This window comes from Rutidosis leptorrhynchoides, chromosome 6 (assembly GCF_046630445.1).
Source record: "Rutidosis leptorrhynchoides isolate AG116_Rl617_1_P2 chromosome 6, CSIRO_AGI_Rlap_v1, whole genome shotgun sequence".
NCBI classification, from domain to species: domain Eukaryota; kingdom Viridiplantae; phylum Streptophyta; class Magnoliopsida; order Asterales; family Asteraceae; genus Rutidosis; species Rutidosis leptorrhynchoides.
Genome location: NC_092338.1, coordinates 182,872,077 through 182,888,048, shown reverse-complemented (window position 1 = coordinate 182,888,048; position 15,972 = coordinate 182,872,077). Strand labels below are relative to the sequence as shown.

Genomic DNA, 15,972 nt, shown 5'->3' with positions numbered 1-15,972 from the left:
TGAGATGTGATAAAAACAATTCAGATTTTTTCGGTCAGCACATCAAATCTGGTCTGCACCTGCTCAAAAGAATGAGTTTCAGTCAACATGTTTCATCTGGTCATTTTAATAGATATCCCATCAAAGAACATGTACAGGGTATGTGCATTATTTCCAAGTTCATTGCTTTTGGTTTCTTATTGTTTAGCATATTCCAGTTAAACCTCATATCCTTGTCACAATTTCTGATAAGTTTACATTGTGTATATGAGGTTGAATGGGTAAACAAAGAAGTATATCTTTTAACCAAGGGGGCCTAACAGGGTTATCCAGTGACTGTTTCCGACCCTGGTCATCCAAGAATGTGCTGCCAGTGACAGTTTTGAACCTGTAAGCTGTTGTGAGGATATTATGACGTCAATCACTGGATCATCGGTCAATATCTATTTGTGATGTTCCATCAAAATGGTTGATAGTCTCTTTTTAAGATAATATTATCTCTCTGTAGAAATTAAAGAAAGATAATGTTATCACTAGCTTTCACCAAAAAATGTGATAACTTGAAAATTGAGATAATATGATTGTATCAAACTCAACAGAATACAATCACATAATTTGAATCTTGACAAGTAAAACTAAGTGATGAGTTATCATAAGTATAAGTATAAGAAGCAGGGCAACCCTGCTTAAAATAACGCGAGAATTTAGTCGGCTTGCATATATTCGGATTTTGAAACTGCCCCGTGCAACAATGTTCAGGCGTCTGAAAAGCTGTACACGCGCTCTTGCACCCAATAATCTCTCCACGATCACCTCTAACTAACAGATTCGTCGGACAATGCGGGTTCAGATCCGTTTCGCACCTAACACTTGGACACGTACCCGATTCATCGTTTGCAAAAATGGAAATGGGCATGTTGAACCCCTCCAAAAGGCTTACGTCATAAAAATCCAACGGGCTGTCGAGTGTGAACTCGGCTATGGAAGCAGGGGGTTCAGCGCTTGCACCGTTGCAGTAGAAACCGGCTCCGCAGTCTCCGGTGTTGCAGCTTCCTTCACCGTAATAGTTAAACGTGCACCCACTTCGTCCCCATATACGGCCAGACCATCCTTTTGGGGCGGTCACGTTTTTTGATTGTAAAGGTTCCAGCTCAATACCACCTGTCATGAGTTGTGGTTGACCATTTGTAGCTTGGATCCCGGGCCATATGGTGTTGTTACATCTGTTTTGCAATGTAAGAAGTCTTGCAGCAGCACCTGCATAATTGATTAATAACAAACTATTAAATATCAAGAAAAAAGGGAATAAAAAATCAAAAGAATTTATGATAATTACCGAAAGAGGATAGAAGTAGGACAACAGAAAAATATAGAGGAGCCATTAAAAGGAAGGGAATGAAATGTACAATTGGTATAGACTATAGATGCATTAGCATTTATGTGAGAAAAAATAAAATTTATTGTAACACTTACCTCATGGTATTAAAATTATGGATAATTAGGAGTATGCAGGTGTGCAACACAAAGAGTGTTACCTTTATAATCAAAATTAAAACGTCTCTAAAAAGATTTTGAGGACTTTGAATTGTTTGTTGAATTGCTTGATACTAGTAATGATGTTTATATAGAAATAAGCAGGGCTTAAAAAAAAGGACAAACTTGTGCATTGAAATTACGAAATAAACATTCGCCATAATTTACAAGGAAATCAACATGTTCTCAAACCCTTAACAACCATTCTTGAATATTACAAAATCCAAATGTCAAATTATTCACTTTCCGGGGACAAAGTTTGTAGCATATGACCATGCATTGTTGGCAACAGGGTCAGCAAGGTGGTCAGCCAAGTTCTCCAATGGTCCCTTTCCGGTTACAATGGCTTGAACAAAGAACCCAAACATAGAGAACATGGCTAGTCTTCCATTCTTGAGTTCCTTCACCTTCAATTCAGCAAATGCCTCTGGATCATCAGCAAGGCCCAATGGGTCGAAGCTACCACCAGGGTAAAGTGGGTCAACAACCTCACCCAAGGGTCCACCAGCAATTCTGTAACCTTCAACCGCACCCATCAATATCACTTGGGTAGCCCAAATGGCCAAGATGCTCTGAGCATGGACCAAACTTGGGTTTCCCAAGTAGTCAAGCCCACCTTCACTAAAGATTTGGGCTCCGGCCTTGAACCAAACAGCCTCACCGAACTTGACACCGTTACGGGCCAAAAGCTCTGGGAAGACACATCCAAGTGCCCCGAGCATGGCCCATCTAGAGTGGATGACCTCAAGCTCACGGTTCTTGGCGAAAGTCTCGGGATCAGCAGAAAGCCCAGCGGTGTCCCAGCCGTAGTCACCTGGGAATTCACCGGTGAGGTATGATGGGGCCTCACCGGAGAATGGGCCCAAGTATTTGACACGGTCTGGGCCATACCATGGACTTCCTGATGGTGCGACCTTTTTGGGTGCCGCGGATTTCCTCATTGAAACCCGTCCGATAAGCTCGGAACCGGATGGAGCGGTTTTGACAGCTTGTCCAACAAAAGTTGATGAGAGAGCCATGGTGGAAGCAGCCATTGAATATTTTCTCAAAGTAGAAGGTAAGGATATATTGAGAGAATTAGTAGTTTGGAGGTTGACTGCTTGAGTTTAATTTTTTTTCAAAGAAGTATATATAGGGGTTACAGTTATCTTTAAGATCTCATAGTTGATTTTGATTGGTGGTTGATATTTTTGATGGCTAAGAATGATAATATTAAATGACCAAACAGAAGAAGACACGTGTACATCCTTTTGGTTTATATCAAGATTTTCTATCCAGAGAAACTCGTCAATTAGATTGATGATCACTACAAGAATCATGTGGCTAAAGCGATCTCAGCCATAACCTGTAATTGATACATATATATGCTATATTGCTATGTTACTATTTAAAATTAATAATGTTAAAGCTATAATAGTATTTGATTGATTGATTTGAATCAAACTTACATACAAAAAAAATTCGAGTCTTCTATTTAAATTTTTAACTCTATGTTGCTATTTTTAACTGTCAAATTTCCGTCATATATAACATCTACACCCTACTCGCAAGAGACACCTTTGGTCAGACCTGACCATCCTTAATCAACTTGAAGTTTTGAGTAGATCAACATACTTCCATCGTCAATTCACAATCATAACTAATCAGTCGAGGAAGAAAGAAAAACGACCACCATCAAGGATTCACTACTTGCAATGAAATTTCATATTTGGCAGCATTGCGCGAAAACCTGCTAGCCAATTAAGTTATACTCATTTAGTTGCCGATTAAATAAAATGCATTGAATCAAAACATGAACTAAACCTTGACCTTAAAATACACATACATTTCAGTTTTCTAAAGAGGATCAAGGAACATAAGACAATTAATGCAATGGAATGTAATGAGTGACTCCCCTCTTCTATTCAATGTTTGAAATTGTAAAATCTAGTATGATGGTCTTACTTCTTAGACAATTGGTAAAGTATAATGGTAAGTGACAAACATATGTACAACACATAAAGAACAAAGTACAAGCCTTTGATGCATGAATGTTATCAACAACATTCACAATACAAGCTTTGTGATCCAAAGAAAAATGATACTCCGTATTTTATATTTCTATGGCTACTGTCAAATGTAGGAAATATCAAAGACTTGTGGAGCACAGAGCTGCCACATGGAAATAGCAGCCATGAACAAACAGATAAAAACATTTGTATCTGATTCCATTAAAGACAAGTAGGATCTTGTGTGACCAATCACAAGAGAGATAAAGATATTTCAAGATAACAAAGGATTACTCCTTTCATTCTATAAATAAACTTCTAACCGTTTGGTTCATGGGATTTGGAAGGATTTCAAGGGATTTGCATTTCAAATACCATGAAATCCCACGTTTGGTTCACGGATTCTAAATGCTGAAGGAATTTCAAATACCACGGATGAAGGATTCTTAAATCCCTTAGACTATGAGAAGGATTTACAATCCCATCTTCAAAACCCACCCGATATATTACCCTATATTTATATGAAATAAAATTAAAATCCATGTTCATAAGAAAAGCACTACCATTATAAAAAATTAAAACCCATATTCATAAGAAAATCACTGCCGCCGTATTCCTCTCGTACACCCAGTTGTTTCAGCATATCAAATTCATAGTTTTGCCCTCACATAAATTGATTTTGTATCAATTCCAAGATAAATATTTTCTTTTACCTAACATCATACTCTATATCGTATTTTACAAATCAAAATCCTAACTTCATAATTCACAAATCAGTTTCTAACAAGACCTAACCACCACCATGTGTACAAATTCCGGCAAAAGAAGAATATGTTTTAACTCAAAAGGCGGCCACGGCGGCGCTGGTGGTTGAAGATGTCGGGTGGGATGGCGGCGGTTGTAACTAATGTTCAAAAAATGGGTTTGGGTTTGAATAAAACAAATTCGAGTTTATGATTTTGCTTGCGATTTTAGGATTGCAGTGAGGTATATTATTTGATGATTTTGAGCCAACCAACGATTTTGTTTCTAGAGATTTGTTGCTGGTTCTCATAATATAAATATAGGTGTATTAATATGTTCTTGTGGATTATGGATGCCGATGAAGTGAAGAAGGAAGATGAAGAATTTAGACACGTTTTTAAAATCCTTTGAATCAAAAACTTTAACCAAACGGTGAATAGGATTTCAAATACTATCATTTAAAATCCCATGGGATTTGAAATCCTATGGGATTTGAAATCCTAGGATTTCAAAATATCTTTTAACCTACCTCAAACAATGGCTTCTTCTACAATGGCTCTCTCATCTCCTTTCGCCGGACAAGCCGTGAAAGCGGCTCCATCGGGATCTGAGCTTCTCGGAAACGGAAGGGTTTCAATGAGGAAAACTGCTGCACCTAAAAAGGTTGCACCTTCAGGAAGCCCATGGTATGGCCCAGATCGGGTTAAGTACTTGGGCCCGTTCTCCGGTGAGGCCCCATCATACCTCACTGGTGAATTTCCAGGTGACTACGGCTGGGACACCGCTGGGCTTTCTGCCGATCCCGAGACATTCGCTAAGAACCGTGAGCTTGAGGTCATCCACTCTAGATGGGCCATGCTTGGAGCTCTTGGATGTGTCTTCCCAGAGCTTTTGGCCCGTAACGGTGTCAAGTTCGGTGAGGCCGTATGGTTCAAGGCTGGTGCCCAAATCTTTAGTGAAGGTGGGCTTGACTACTTGGGAAACCCAAGTTTGGTCCATGCTCAGAGCATCTTGGCCATTTGGGCTACCCAAGTGATCTTGATGGGTGCGGTCGAAGGTTACAGAATTGCTGGTGGGCCTTTGGGTGAGGTTGTTGACCCACTTTACCCTGGTGGTAGCTTCGACCCATTGGGTCTTGCTGATGATCCAGAAGCATTTGCTGAATTGAAGGTGAAGGAACTCAAGAACGGAAGACTAGCTATGTTCTCTATGTTTGGGTTCTTTGTTCAGGCCATTGTGACCGGAAAGGGACCATTGGAGAACCTTGCTGACCACCTTGCTGACCCTGTTGCCAACAACGCTTGGTCATATGCTACAAACTTTGTCCCCGGAAAGTAAATGTAATGAAATGTGATGTAATATGTTATGTGAATTAATATATGGTTAACTTTGGGCATACTATGCGTGCTCTATTTTTGTTAGTTTTACTGAAAAATGATTTGTCGTGATTAAAGACTCGGTAGTTGTCATAACCCTGTGAAGTGTGAGCTTGACCTACATTTAATGTTATCTTCAATAGGTCAAGTGGAAACAATAAAATTTGATGTAAAACTAAAATAATTTATGTTAGTGAAACATGTTAAATTAGATTATTGTTTAAACGATATAACTTAGTAGTCATTGTTCGTAAATAATTATTTTATATATTATTAAATTAAATGGAATATGAAAAGACGATAGCTACAGATTTACCTGCACCGGGACTGCTTCAATCTCTCGACTTGCACATTTCGCCACTGTATTTGAATGTTATCGATCATATCATTCGAACGCATTGTTTGTACTGTCATCTACCATTGGATAAACAAACATTTAAACATTTGGAAGCAAGTTTTTTTTATAAACAACTACTACTAATTATAACAGCCATAAAAAGACACCGTACAGGAGTACACATGTAATAAAAAAAACACAATCGAGTAGAGGAACAATTTGTGTGCATTATAAATTTATAGTCAGTACATCTAATTGACAATATGTATTTCACATGTACATTTGATAGAAAAAACCGCATAGTCTACATTTGGTCCAGTGTTTGCAAGGAAAACCACATATATATGGACATAATTTACATCGGAATAAATAGCGAGGATTCCTAATATGGACAGAGGGACACTAAATTTTGTTTAAAATCATGCGTGTGAGTGGCAACAAATGCCCACAAATTTATCTATCAGGTATATCAACCATTTGGTGGTCTCGTGTTAGGGATATAACAATTGCAGTACACTTCCGTACATGAAGCCCTTTGATGCAAGTTCACCCGCAATATGTATATTTTGAGAGAAACCCCGTTTAGCATATAACAATTAGCCAGCTGCACGACGAGCTGCCCTGGCTTTGGCTACGGATTGCTGGTATAGTTCTTCATATAGTGATGCTGACGTGTCCCAGCTGAAGTCTATGTTCATGACCTTGTGTACCAGCTCCTGCCAACCTTCGATGTCATTATTGTAGTGTTTAATGGCGCGATCAAAAGCACCATTGAATCCCTGTGTTTTTATACCAGAAACATTCTTATAAAAACAACCAAGTAGACCAAAAATGTAAAATAAATAGAAGGTAGAGAAAGATGCTTTACTGAAGTCCAGTAGATAATAAGTAGAGGTGATAATTTCGACTCATTTTCTTATAAATGTGTTGATCGCCATTAAGAGTCGAATAAAAAGGAAATACTAAACAGATAACAAGTTAAAAGGGCACAAATTTAAAGAATACAAGCTCCTAGAATCACTTTATTCCAGATGACTTTACGGTTGTAATATACATTTTGTCCAATTATAATTTTAGCATTAACTGTACTCAGAAGATGCTTGCGGTTAACTTGACCCAGACCATTTCAACCCACACTAGAAACACATTGAACCATTACTATCCCGAACCACTGGCCCATTTTTGCCATCACCAAAGATAAGAAATGAAAGAGTGATTTCAGTTTTGGCGACTGGATTCGCCAAGAGTGAATAAGCAAAGAGCTCCAACATTTATAAAAGTAAAAAAATGGTTTTGCAACGAAATGATAATTCTATCGGTTAGAATTACAAAGGTTTCAGCTTAGTGGACATGATAAAATTCTAAAAGTAAAAATCATTGTTCTGCAACAAAGTGATGATTACAATTGTTGAAAATCGAGTTCACTCTATACACAATAAGATAATAAGTATCAAGAAAAAGAAGGATATTCAAATTTACAATATCATTTATAATAATGAGAATGAGAATGAGAATGAGAATGACGACGAATGATGAAGAACAATAATACCAGTAATAGTTTTTTATGATAGTTTTTTTTGGGGGGGAAAATAACGAAAAGTTATATCAATATGAACACGTTTTCGAAAAGAAAACTTTTCAACTAAAGATACAAGAAAGAAGCCGGAGAGGCTTGTACCTAGAAAGCGACGAACAAACAAACTATCTATAACTGAGCCTCACTAACCTAAACCATACCAAAACCAAACAAAACGGCACTAACTAAACTACAACACCAACAAACATAGACAAAACGCCATACTGGCAAGCGTAAACCGAACGCTACAGAAAACGCAACAATACAACAAACTTATGGATCCAATTGTAACATTTTACTGTTGACAATGGCTCCTTCCAAAAATAATACTCCGTAGTAGTAGTAGTAGTAGTAGTAGTAGCGGCGGCAGCGGCAATGGCAATAACAATTAACAATAACAATAATATAATAATTATAAACCTAAAAAAGGAAGATAGACAGAAATAGGCTTTTCTGAATGACACTCGAAGCATCAGAGCAAACTCTTTCAAACATACTAGCTTTTTATCGTGCAGTAAGTCTAGCATAGCCATACGTCAGGAGTTCGAATAATGCAACTAATGCAACTGATGATATTAGAATTATAGCAATCATTTAGCTGGCACGGTATAGTTAATGCAATCGTGAAGGTACTATCAGAAATGAATGATTTATTCATTGGTAATAAATATATTAAAGGTAATGTATTACATAAAGTGGAATGTAATTTCTATAGACGGGGCAATTTTATATGTCAAAAAAGAGAAAAGGGAAGACACTTTACCTGCTCATCGGGTGTTACAAAAGTAAATCCATTTCTTAACTGAATTGGAATTGTATCATCATCAACGTCAAAAACACTGCAAAAACATTGAGCTGTTGAGGATCAAATCCCAATGATTCTATACTAAGTGGAAATTGATAAGTCAAAGATGGATCATCAATTTTACCTGTCATTTAGACCCCCTGTCTTTCTAACAATGGGGATTGCACCATATCTCATTGCTATCATCTGAAATTATAGAAATCAAATTACAACAAAGATGAAGCTAAATCAGTTGTCTTCCACAAGCACGAGTTACTGTTAATACACTACTGTTGGATTAAAAAAACTGACAAGTGCACCTGTGTTAAGCCACAAGGTTCAAATATAGATGGTATGATGAACATGTCTGATGCTGCATATATTGAGTGCGAAAGAGCTTCATCATACTTCAGAATCAGACGAACATGGTCATGAGTTTGAAATTTGTTTGCAATCTCCTCAAATTCCCTCTGTACCAACATTACCATATACAATCAGTAACAATTAGACGCTTATTGGCTTGCAGAAAGAAACATGATTATTTAGATTAAAACAGAAATTAGATAATAAATAAAAGGTCTTTTCAACCTTACACGAACGAATGAGTATTCAAATAATCAGATCTAAAACTGAAAAAAGATAACAAACAATGTACTCATAGTATAAAGCGCGAACTGTACATGAATATTTGGCACGGGGCTCGAACCAAGCAATACAAATTGCCCTCCCAGTTCCATTGCCCGATAAATTGCATGCCTAATCAGATGTACACCCTTCTGTGGCACCAATCTTGTTATACAGCCAACCTGTGACACGACACATTGATGTATCTTAATAATTTATTTCTTTTAGTTGATAGATGAACAAAGTTCACGAATTAAAACTGTATCACGTCATTCGTAAAGAGAGTTACCAGAGGCCTACTACTATCTGCAGTAGAGAGCCCAAGATGTCTTCTTAGAGCTTCTTTATTCTCAGTTTTACCTTCAAGATCGTTGACATTATACTGGTACCTAAGACAGTTGTCGGTTGCAGGATTCCAAGAATCAGTATCGATTCCATTCAAAATCCCCACAAACTTTTGAGCATGAGCATTAAGGGTTGCATGAAGCCCTTGTCCTCCCTGTATAATTAAAACCCGAATAACAATCTTCTTTAGGATATATTCATTAAAAAAGTGATAAGAACAAAAACAAATTCGAAGGGATATCTATACCTGTGGAGTCCGCACCTCCTGTGCATAGGTTGGTGATACTGTTGTGACTATGTTAGAGAACACAATTGCACCCTAAACATGAGAACAACATGCTAAGAAGTACACATGTATACAACACAAATTTAAATTGAAAACATAATGAAATACCTTGACAGGATTGATTCTGTCTGTTGACGAGTGGTCCTGCATCCTATCTGGTCTGTTAAGGCGGTGAATGTCAAGACCACAAGATGCTATTTCGGCAACAGGTGCAGTACCTTGATACTCGAAATTATGACACGTGAAGCATATTCGAGCTGAATTTAGACCTTTGGGTGCATATAGATCCCAGTAAAGGGGTGCCTGAGTTATAAGCTAAAATCATCATTCTGAAACTTATATATTGAATTAGAAAGAATAAAAAAGCAAGATGTGATCATACAACAAAAGCTGTCTGCCAATCATGACAGTGAATGATATCTGGCTTTTTGCCAGCTTGATGCATCAGCTCAAGTGCTGCCCTGCTAAAGAACGAAAAGCGCTTCAAATCGTCATGTTCCCCGTAAGTTTTTCCTCTTGAGTAAAATTTAGCAGGATGAAGAGGATCGATAAAGTAAACAGGAAGCCCTGAGTATGAAATTTGAAAACATAATCAACTGCTACGTGGCACGATAACGACTTGCTCAAAGTAATGCTTATACAAATTTTTTAAGAAGAAAAACTCCAACCTTCAACAGTACCAACCCAGATTTTATTTTTGAACAACTGGCCATCAAAATATGACTCTACCATTAAATCTAAAACCTGTACAAAAGAGATAGATACATGAGAAATCTTCGAAAACATTTCTATCTTTGTGTTATGATGATCAAGTTAAAGAAAGGGGGAGAGAAACATGCCCTCAAATCTTGAATACTTTCATACTGCATGCAATCGTATTTCGGAAGAACTATTTCCACAAGATGCCCTTTCTTCTGCAGTGCTTTACTAAGAGCAGACAAGACATCCCCTAGACCACCAACCTAAAGCATACAAAACAAATAAGCATTAAACAAGATCAAGATTTGATAAAGTAGTTACCAACTATATAGTGGAATTATTTTTAACAATGCAATATAATATATACTTTTTTCCCGGTGCAATGTTAAAGAAAACAACCATTGCATTACATACATACATAAAAAAGTAAGATCTAATTTCAAACTATTTTCTAAACTGTAAATAGACGTACTCAAAATTTAAAAACATATAACAAAACAACAATAGAGAAGTTACTACAGAATGAGAAATGGGACATATCCATATAAAGAAACAGAGCATAAACACAAACGGGGCAAATAATACTTCATAATATAGTTCACCTAAATGCGGTGAGATAAGCTGGAAGCAGAAGAGCGAGAAAGAACGAGAAGCGAAACCCAATTTACTTATAAAAAATGACCATAATAAACTCGACCTTAAATGTGAGCATTGAACGATCTATTACTTCTTCGTTTCAATTTTCTACTTTGGCCAGCGAGACGCCTTGAGAAACTTCGTGAATATTCGAGTTCAACAATTTGGGGAATTTAGGAGAACTGAAGTTAGTTGGACTTATAATTAGTAGTATTGGTCTATTATAGTTATCTTCAACTAAAACTTACTTGACAATAATGTATTCATCGTTCCGCAACCAGGTAAGAAGTAAACCAATGGGTGCATAACTAGATCGATTACATTTTTAACGTATCTCTAATATATATATTGCATCTTACTTATTGTTCTAATCTTTTGTGGTTAACTTTGAATTTCTGCAGTACTTCAAACCTCCTGTAGCCTACAAAAACCTAAACCGCCAGCAAACAAAAAGTAATAAGAAAAAAAAACTTCCCGCACAACTTCCCCAAAATGACAACCTATGCCTGTTAGCAGTAGAGATAGTGATTAAGAAAATATGGATGACATCTCAGCTATTAGCCTATTATGCAAGTCTATATCTGATATATTGTAGCAAGCCGGCATTTTGAAATTAAGAATTCAAGAAATAACTAATCCTTAAGCCTCAAGAATTAATACATGACAGTTGTAATCTACTCATCTGATATATGTTTCTAGATGTTTCCAGCTTTTTAAAGTAAAAGACAAATGCATCAAAATTAATATTTGGTAAGCAAGTTTACCTTGGCAACTGGTGCCATCTCGGCAGCTATGTGAATGACATGTAATCCTGGACTACAATGAACAGGAAGCATTGGTTTATACACTGGTATTTTGGAAAAGTGAATCACTGTAAAACAATACGTACCCAAATGATGAAGATGTCAATTTGCAAAACGCCGCAATAATTTCACTTTCGCTTTTATCCTTGTATTCGATGTAAACATCGTGGATATGTGCATCCTTCTGCCATGTCATTTCCCTTAGCAATTTAGCCTCATCACCGTGAATTTTCTTTTCAAGAAACCAAGCATCAATCATTAGCAACATGCGACTCCAAAATTCCCATGGCATATCAACATGTTTACGTGATAGTTTTTTCTTACTTTCTTCTTTTAAGTTATCTAGTGTATCTTGAAATTCCTGCACTGAGTCTTGATACAGCTGTACATAAGAATGTATCTCTGCATCAGACTTTTCAAGTCTTTCATCTAGTAGTTTTATTTTCTGTTGCATTAGCTCATTATACTGTTGCAACTTTTCAGATGATAACTTGTAGATGCTAGCATCTTCAAGAGATTCTTCCAGACTCTCGACCTTCTTTCGCAGCTCCTGGTTTTGTTGTAATACCAAAATAGCTTGATCTGCTTGACTAGTTGACTTGTCGAGTAATCCTTGCAAATGCTCTACCTTATCCCATAGGGTCTCATACTCTGATCTTAACGTTGTAAGTTGTACATCATCCTGAGAAAGAGTAAGCTTATACTCTAATTCCTTTACTGAAGACTCCAAAACTGTGCGTTCTTTTTCCAATATCTCAACACGTTCATCTGTTTTCTTGACTTCATTAAGCTGCTCCTTAAGTGTCATTAAGTCATCTTTAAGGGACATGTTTTCGTTCCTTAACGCAATTAGTTCCTCGCTTAGAGCACGAGTTTGTCGATCAGGAGACCGCAGAACAATATCGTGTGTTCCATTTCTGTTAGACGTATTTGTTTGAAGTTTCTCCAAATGATGTTGTAGTAGCTCCATGTGTATTTTATCTTGTGCTGCAATTCTGATACGTGCATCAGTTTCGGCGAGCCTCAACTCCAAATTGTTAATTTCCCTTTGCAATGCCTCTTTCTCACTAACATTTTTCTCTAAATCTTGAATTGCATGGATGCGAGCTTGGTTTAAAATATGAACATCTAGAAACATATATGGACACAAAAAGAATAGTATAAGATTACAGGTGTTGCTTATAAAGAAGTCACAGAAAAAACATCACATTTCATTACTAAATAAATTGTACACTCGAAGGGAAAATGATTTACTTTTCTCTGCATTACGTATCATCCCTATTACATCTTGAAGACTAACAGATGAGAGCTTTTCTACTTTATCTGCACGAACAGACTGCTAAGATGACAAAGTTAGATAATTAACAATATGAGTGTCCTTTTCTCATGCAAATGGATCCCATACAATTGAAACACATTTAACAAAATAAAGAAAATAAACAAAGTGGATCTAACGAAGAGAGAAGTGGGTCTAACAAAGTGGATCTACCAAATAACTGGGTTTGAAGATGGCATAGTATACTTCATGATAGATAATGCAAATTTTGAGAGGATATGAGACATTATATTCCATTTTCTTACAGTGATCACAATATACAATATCAGTGTAAGCAGATTAAAAAAATCTAATTAAATTAAATGGTCCTATGATATGGTAATGCATTTGATCAGAGCCAGCTTGTATAAATAAACTGAGATATCATCTAGAAATATATAAACAACTTCCCGAATAGGGTAGATATCCATCATCGAGCAGAAAAGCTACTTATAAAGGAGACTCAAAGAGAAATACGCTGGACAAAAATGGTCCGCATACCTCCATTCTAAATGAATAAGAGAAAATGGAGAATACAAGTCATATATAACTATTCAATGCATTCGTGCTTAAATTTGAGAAACTGGAAATAACTAGGAAACAGATTGATGCAGGTGCAACTAATCGACATTATGGTCAGGTTTACAGGAGAAGGAATAAGCAGCTGCAGAATGGGTCGTTAGTTGTTAATGGACTGCAGAATGGGTCATTAGTTGTTAATGGGCTGCAAAGTGATCATGGGCTCAATAGGTTTTCTGATCCAGGTTAATTGGCAAAGTAGGGAACTAGAAAGTCACGGCTGGAAGAGCTAGAGTCCTAGTTTATTTATGATTTGTTTATTTAATAAGGACCCTGTCCAGCTAGTATAAAAAGAATACGAAGCTTATTTGTTTTTTCAGTTTTTCATGTATCGAGTTTTTGTTCAGTTTAATAAAAGAAGCCATGAGCTTTTGTGTTTACAGTGAGTTTCATTCCATTCTTCTTGTTGTTCTCTTTATGTTCAATTAAGCCATCACGTCCTGCACTACAGATGTAACGACACCTATCATAAAACCATCAAACATCGTAATCTTGAGGCATACCTGGTTCAATGTGATGCTTGAATTCCCAGCATCAAAACGTTGAATTGCTACAGTATCAACAGACTGTTCAGAAAAGGCTGAGGTGCCCTCTTCATTTTCTGAATCACTATGTTCACTGCCATCAGACACAAAGTTATCGTTTTGGGGAAGTTGTCCAGGGACGATTTTCTTTCCATTTGGCCTCCTAGGTTGTGGTACGCTGCAACAGTTTGAACATATTGTGGAAAAATCGAAGGCAATCTCATAAAAATAGAAAATTTGTATATACAAATAATAAAGTCACATAAATGAAAATTTTAAAACCTCGCTAATATTGACTAATCGCTTGGCTAACTAATAGTCAAACTGTTAAGCAAACAAAACCACTGAATTTGAGTCTTACGGAGTAACTCTTAAGTCTTAACAAGATCAAACAAGACCTAAAGCAGTCACTCACAGATAACACTATAAGCAATAGCTGTTAAAAGCTGCTACCCTTACGAATTTCGCCAATACCATTATTAAAATTTATTTTTCGAATGTAACTATTCCCTTTTCGTGTAATTGATGCACATACGTTTAATTAGTCACTACCTGCGAATGTATGTAATCATATTCCTTGATCATAACAACAATTCCTGATAGATTCTTGTTCCTACTAAATTACTTCTTCAAAATTATTCGATTTACATACAACTCATAAACTCATGGTTTTCGTCGAAATTTTTTAGTGGCAATAACATATATATGCACATTTTTTTTAACGTAAAACAGATTTTTATTTTAGCATAAATTTCCATAACTATCAAAAAGTTAGTGATTGTCACGCAAAACAATTAATTCTGATAACTTTCGATTTCGCAGTGAAGTTTGATCTTACTCATTAACCTACACAAATCAAGCACAATGGAAGGTCCAAACAGCAATATATGTAAATTAAATTGTACTATTAGACAATATTATTATATTAACGAAATTATAAAGTAAAATTACAAATGCATCTTAAAATTGAAACAAATGAGATTACAAAAAAAATACCTAGAATTACGTTGACGCATTTTGCAAGCAACGGTGAATAATCGAGGATGACGCAAAGTGTAAAACTTCAAATTGAAATGATTCTTACAGTCGTATATAGAGCAACAGCTCCATTGATAGCTTAAAAAGCTCGTCGATAGCTTCAGTGCCATCGAAACACGAAAAGTTCTCCAGAACTTATGTTTTGAGAAGACGACGGAAAACGGAAAGTGTGATTTTATTATCTCTTTCAGTTGGTTTAAAAGAAGTTTTGGAAAGTAAAATCTGGTGCGTACGCTTTCTTTTGGGACGTAGATGATCTGACGGTAGGAAAACGAGAATGGGGAGATGGTGAAAATAGATTTGATCGGATGGTGGAACGAAGGTGTATGGTAATGGGTGTAGTGCGGAGTCTGTAGAGTTTTGTTTTTTGGTATTAGTGATCCTACTGAATGGATTAATGAAAAATTATGTAAATTATGTCGTGATTCACTCCGACTCAGTTGGAGCAATTTAGGCCATGTTTGTTTTTTCTTTTGATTAAGTTACGTTGTTTGAATGACTTACGATGTCTGTGAGAAATAAGTGATGAATAAATAATTCGTGTTTGTTTTATGTGCTGAAGAACTGACTGAATTATTAAAATTACAAATTTAACCATTTACATATGGCAGTTATAACAGTTATATTAGCAGTTATGAAAAGGTTGGGGCGAATATGGAAATTTACATTTTCAAGACTTAGATTATTAAGACATTCTATTCGGATTAAGTCAAAAACAAACACCATGCGACTTATTCAATTTAGATTATTAAGTCGTATTAAGTCCATTAAGTTCAAAACAAACGGGGCCTTAGTGTTTTTATTAA

General features: G+C 36.3%; 4 protein-coding genes across 5 annotated transcripts; 1 reads left to right on the top strand and 3 right to left on the bottom strand.

Moving 5' to 3' along the window:
• Positions 1-251: 251 nt before the first annotated feature.
• On the bottom strand, positions 252-1,457 carry LOC139854287 (thaumatin-like protein). The gene is made up of 2 exons (XM_071843600.1): positions 1,453-1,457; positions 252-1,355 (listed from the first exon to the last, which is right to left on the bottom strand). Exons 1-2 carry the CDS (start codon positions 1,455-1,457, stop codon positions 572-574), a joined length of 789 nt encoding a protein of 262 aa, XP_071699701.1. The 3' UTR covers positions 252-571.
• Positions 1,458-1,620: 163 nt separating this feature from the next.
• Positions 1,621-2,617, bottom strand: LOC139852528 (chlorophyll a-b binding protein 3C, chloroplastic-like). The gene has a single exon (XM_071841825.1). The coding sequence runs from the start codon at positions 2,544-2,546 to the stop codon at positions 1,752-1,754; it is 795 nt and encodes a 264-aa protein (XP_071697926.1). The 5' UTR covers positions 2,547-2,617; the 3' UTR covers positions 1,621-1,751.
• Positions 2,618-4,758: 2,141 nt separating this feature from the next.
• LOC139856026 (chlorophyll a-b binding protein 16, chloroplastic-like) lies at positions 4,759-5,640 on the top strand. The gene has a single exon (XM_071845262.1). It carries the CDS (start codon positions 4,782-4,784, stop codon positions 5,580-5,582), a length of 801 nt encoding a protein of 266 aa, XP_071701363.1. The 5' UTR covers positions 4,759-4,781; the 3' UTR covers positions 5,583-5,640.
• A 530-nt stretch (positions 5,641-6,170) lies between these two features.
• LOC139851407 (probable starch synthase 4, chloroplastic/amyloplastic) lies at positions 6,171-15,316 on the bottom strand. Of its 2 annotated transcripts, none has more exons than XM_071840436.1 (16): positions 15,125-15,316; positions 14,108-14,306; positions 12,965-13,049; positions 11,797-12,838; positions 11,672-11,723; positions 10,412-10,534; positions 10,241-10,316; positions 9,955-10,139; positions 9,681-9,875; positions 9,534-9,605; positions 9,231-9,440; positions 8,998-9,123; positions 8,638-8,787; positions 8,463-8,524; positions 8,297-8,372; positions 6,171-6,736 (listed from the first exon to the last, which is right to left on the bottom strand). In XM_071840436.1, the coding sequence occupies exons 1-16, from the start codon at positions 15,274-15,276 to the stop codon at positions 6,554-6,556; spliced, it is 2,988 nt and encodes a 995-aa protein (XP_071696537.1). In that variant the 5' UTR covers positions 15,277-15,316; the 3' UTR covers positions 6,171-6,553. The 2 variants fall into 2 exon arrangements, with proteins under 2 accessions (XP_071696537.1, XP_071696538.1); XM_071840437.1 differs by having other exon boundaries at positions 12,965-13,046.
• Between the last annotated feature and the right edge of the window lie 656 nt (positions 15,317-15,972).

Excerpts from the sequence above, each read along its gene's own strand:
- LOC139852528 (XM_071841825.1), bottom strand. The coding sequence starts at position 2,546 with ATGGCTGCTTCCACCATGGCTCTCTCATCAACTTTTGTTGGACAAGCT.
- LOC139856026 (XM_071845262.1), top strand. The coding sequence starts at position 4,782 with ATGGCTTCTTCTACAATGGCTCTCTCATCTCCTTTCGCCGGACAAGCC.
- LOC139851407 (XM_071840436.1), bottom strand. The coding sequence starts at position 15,276 with ATGGCACTGAAGCTATCGACGAGCTTTTTAAGCTATCAATGGAGCTGT. Across the intron at positions 13,050-14,107 it reads CAAGCATCACATTGAACCAG|CAGTCTGTTCGTGCAGATAA; the intron begins GTATGCCTCAAG and ends TTGTCATCTTAG. Across the intron at positions 10,140-10,240 it reads CTGGGTTGGTACTGTTGAAG|GGCTTCCTGTTTACTTTATC; the intron begins GTTGGAGTTTTT and ends TTTCATACTCAG.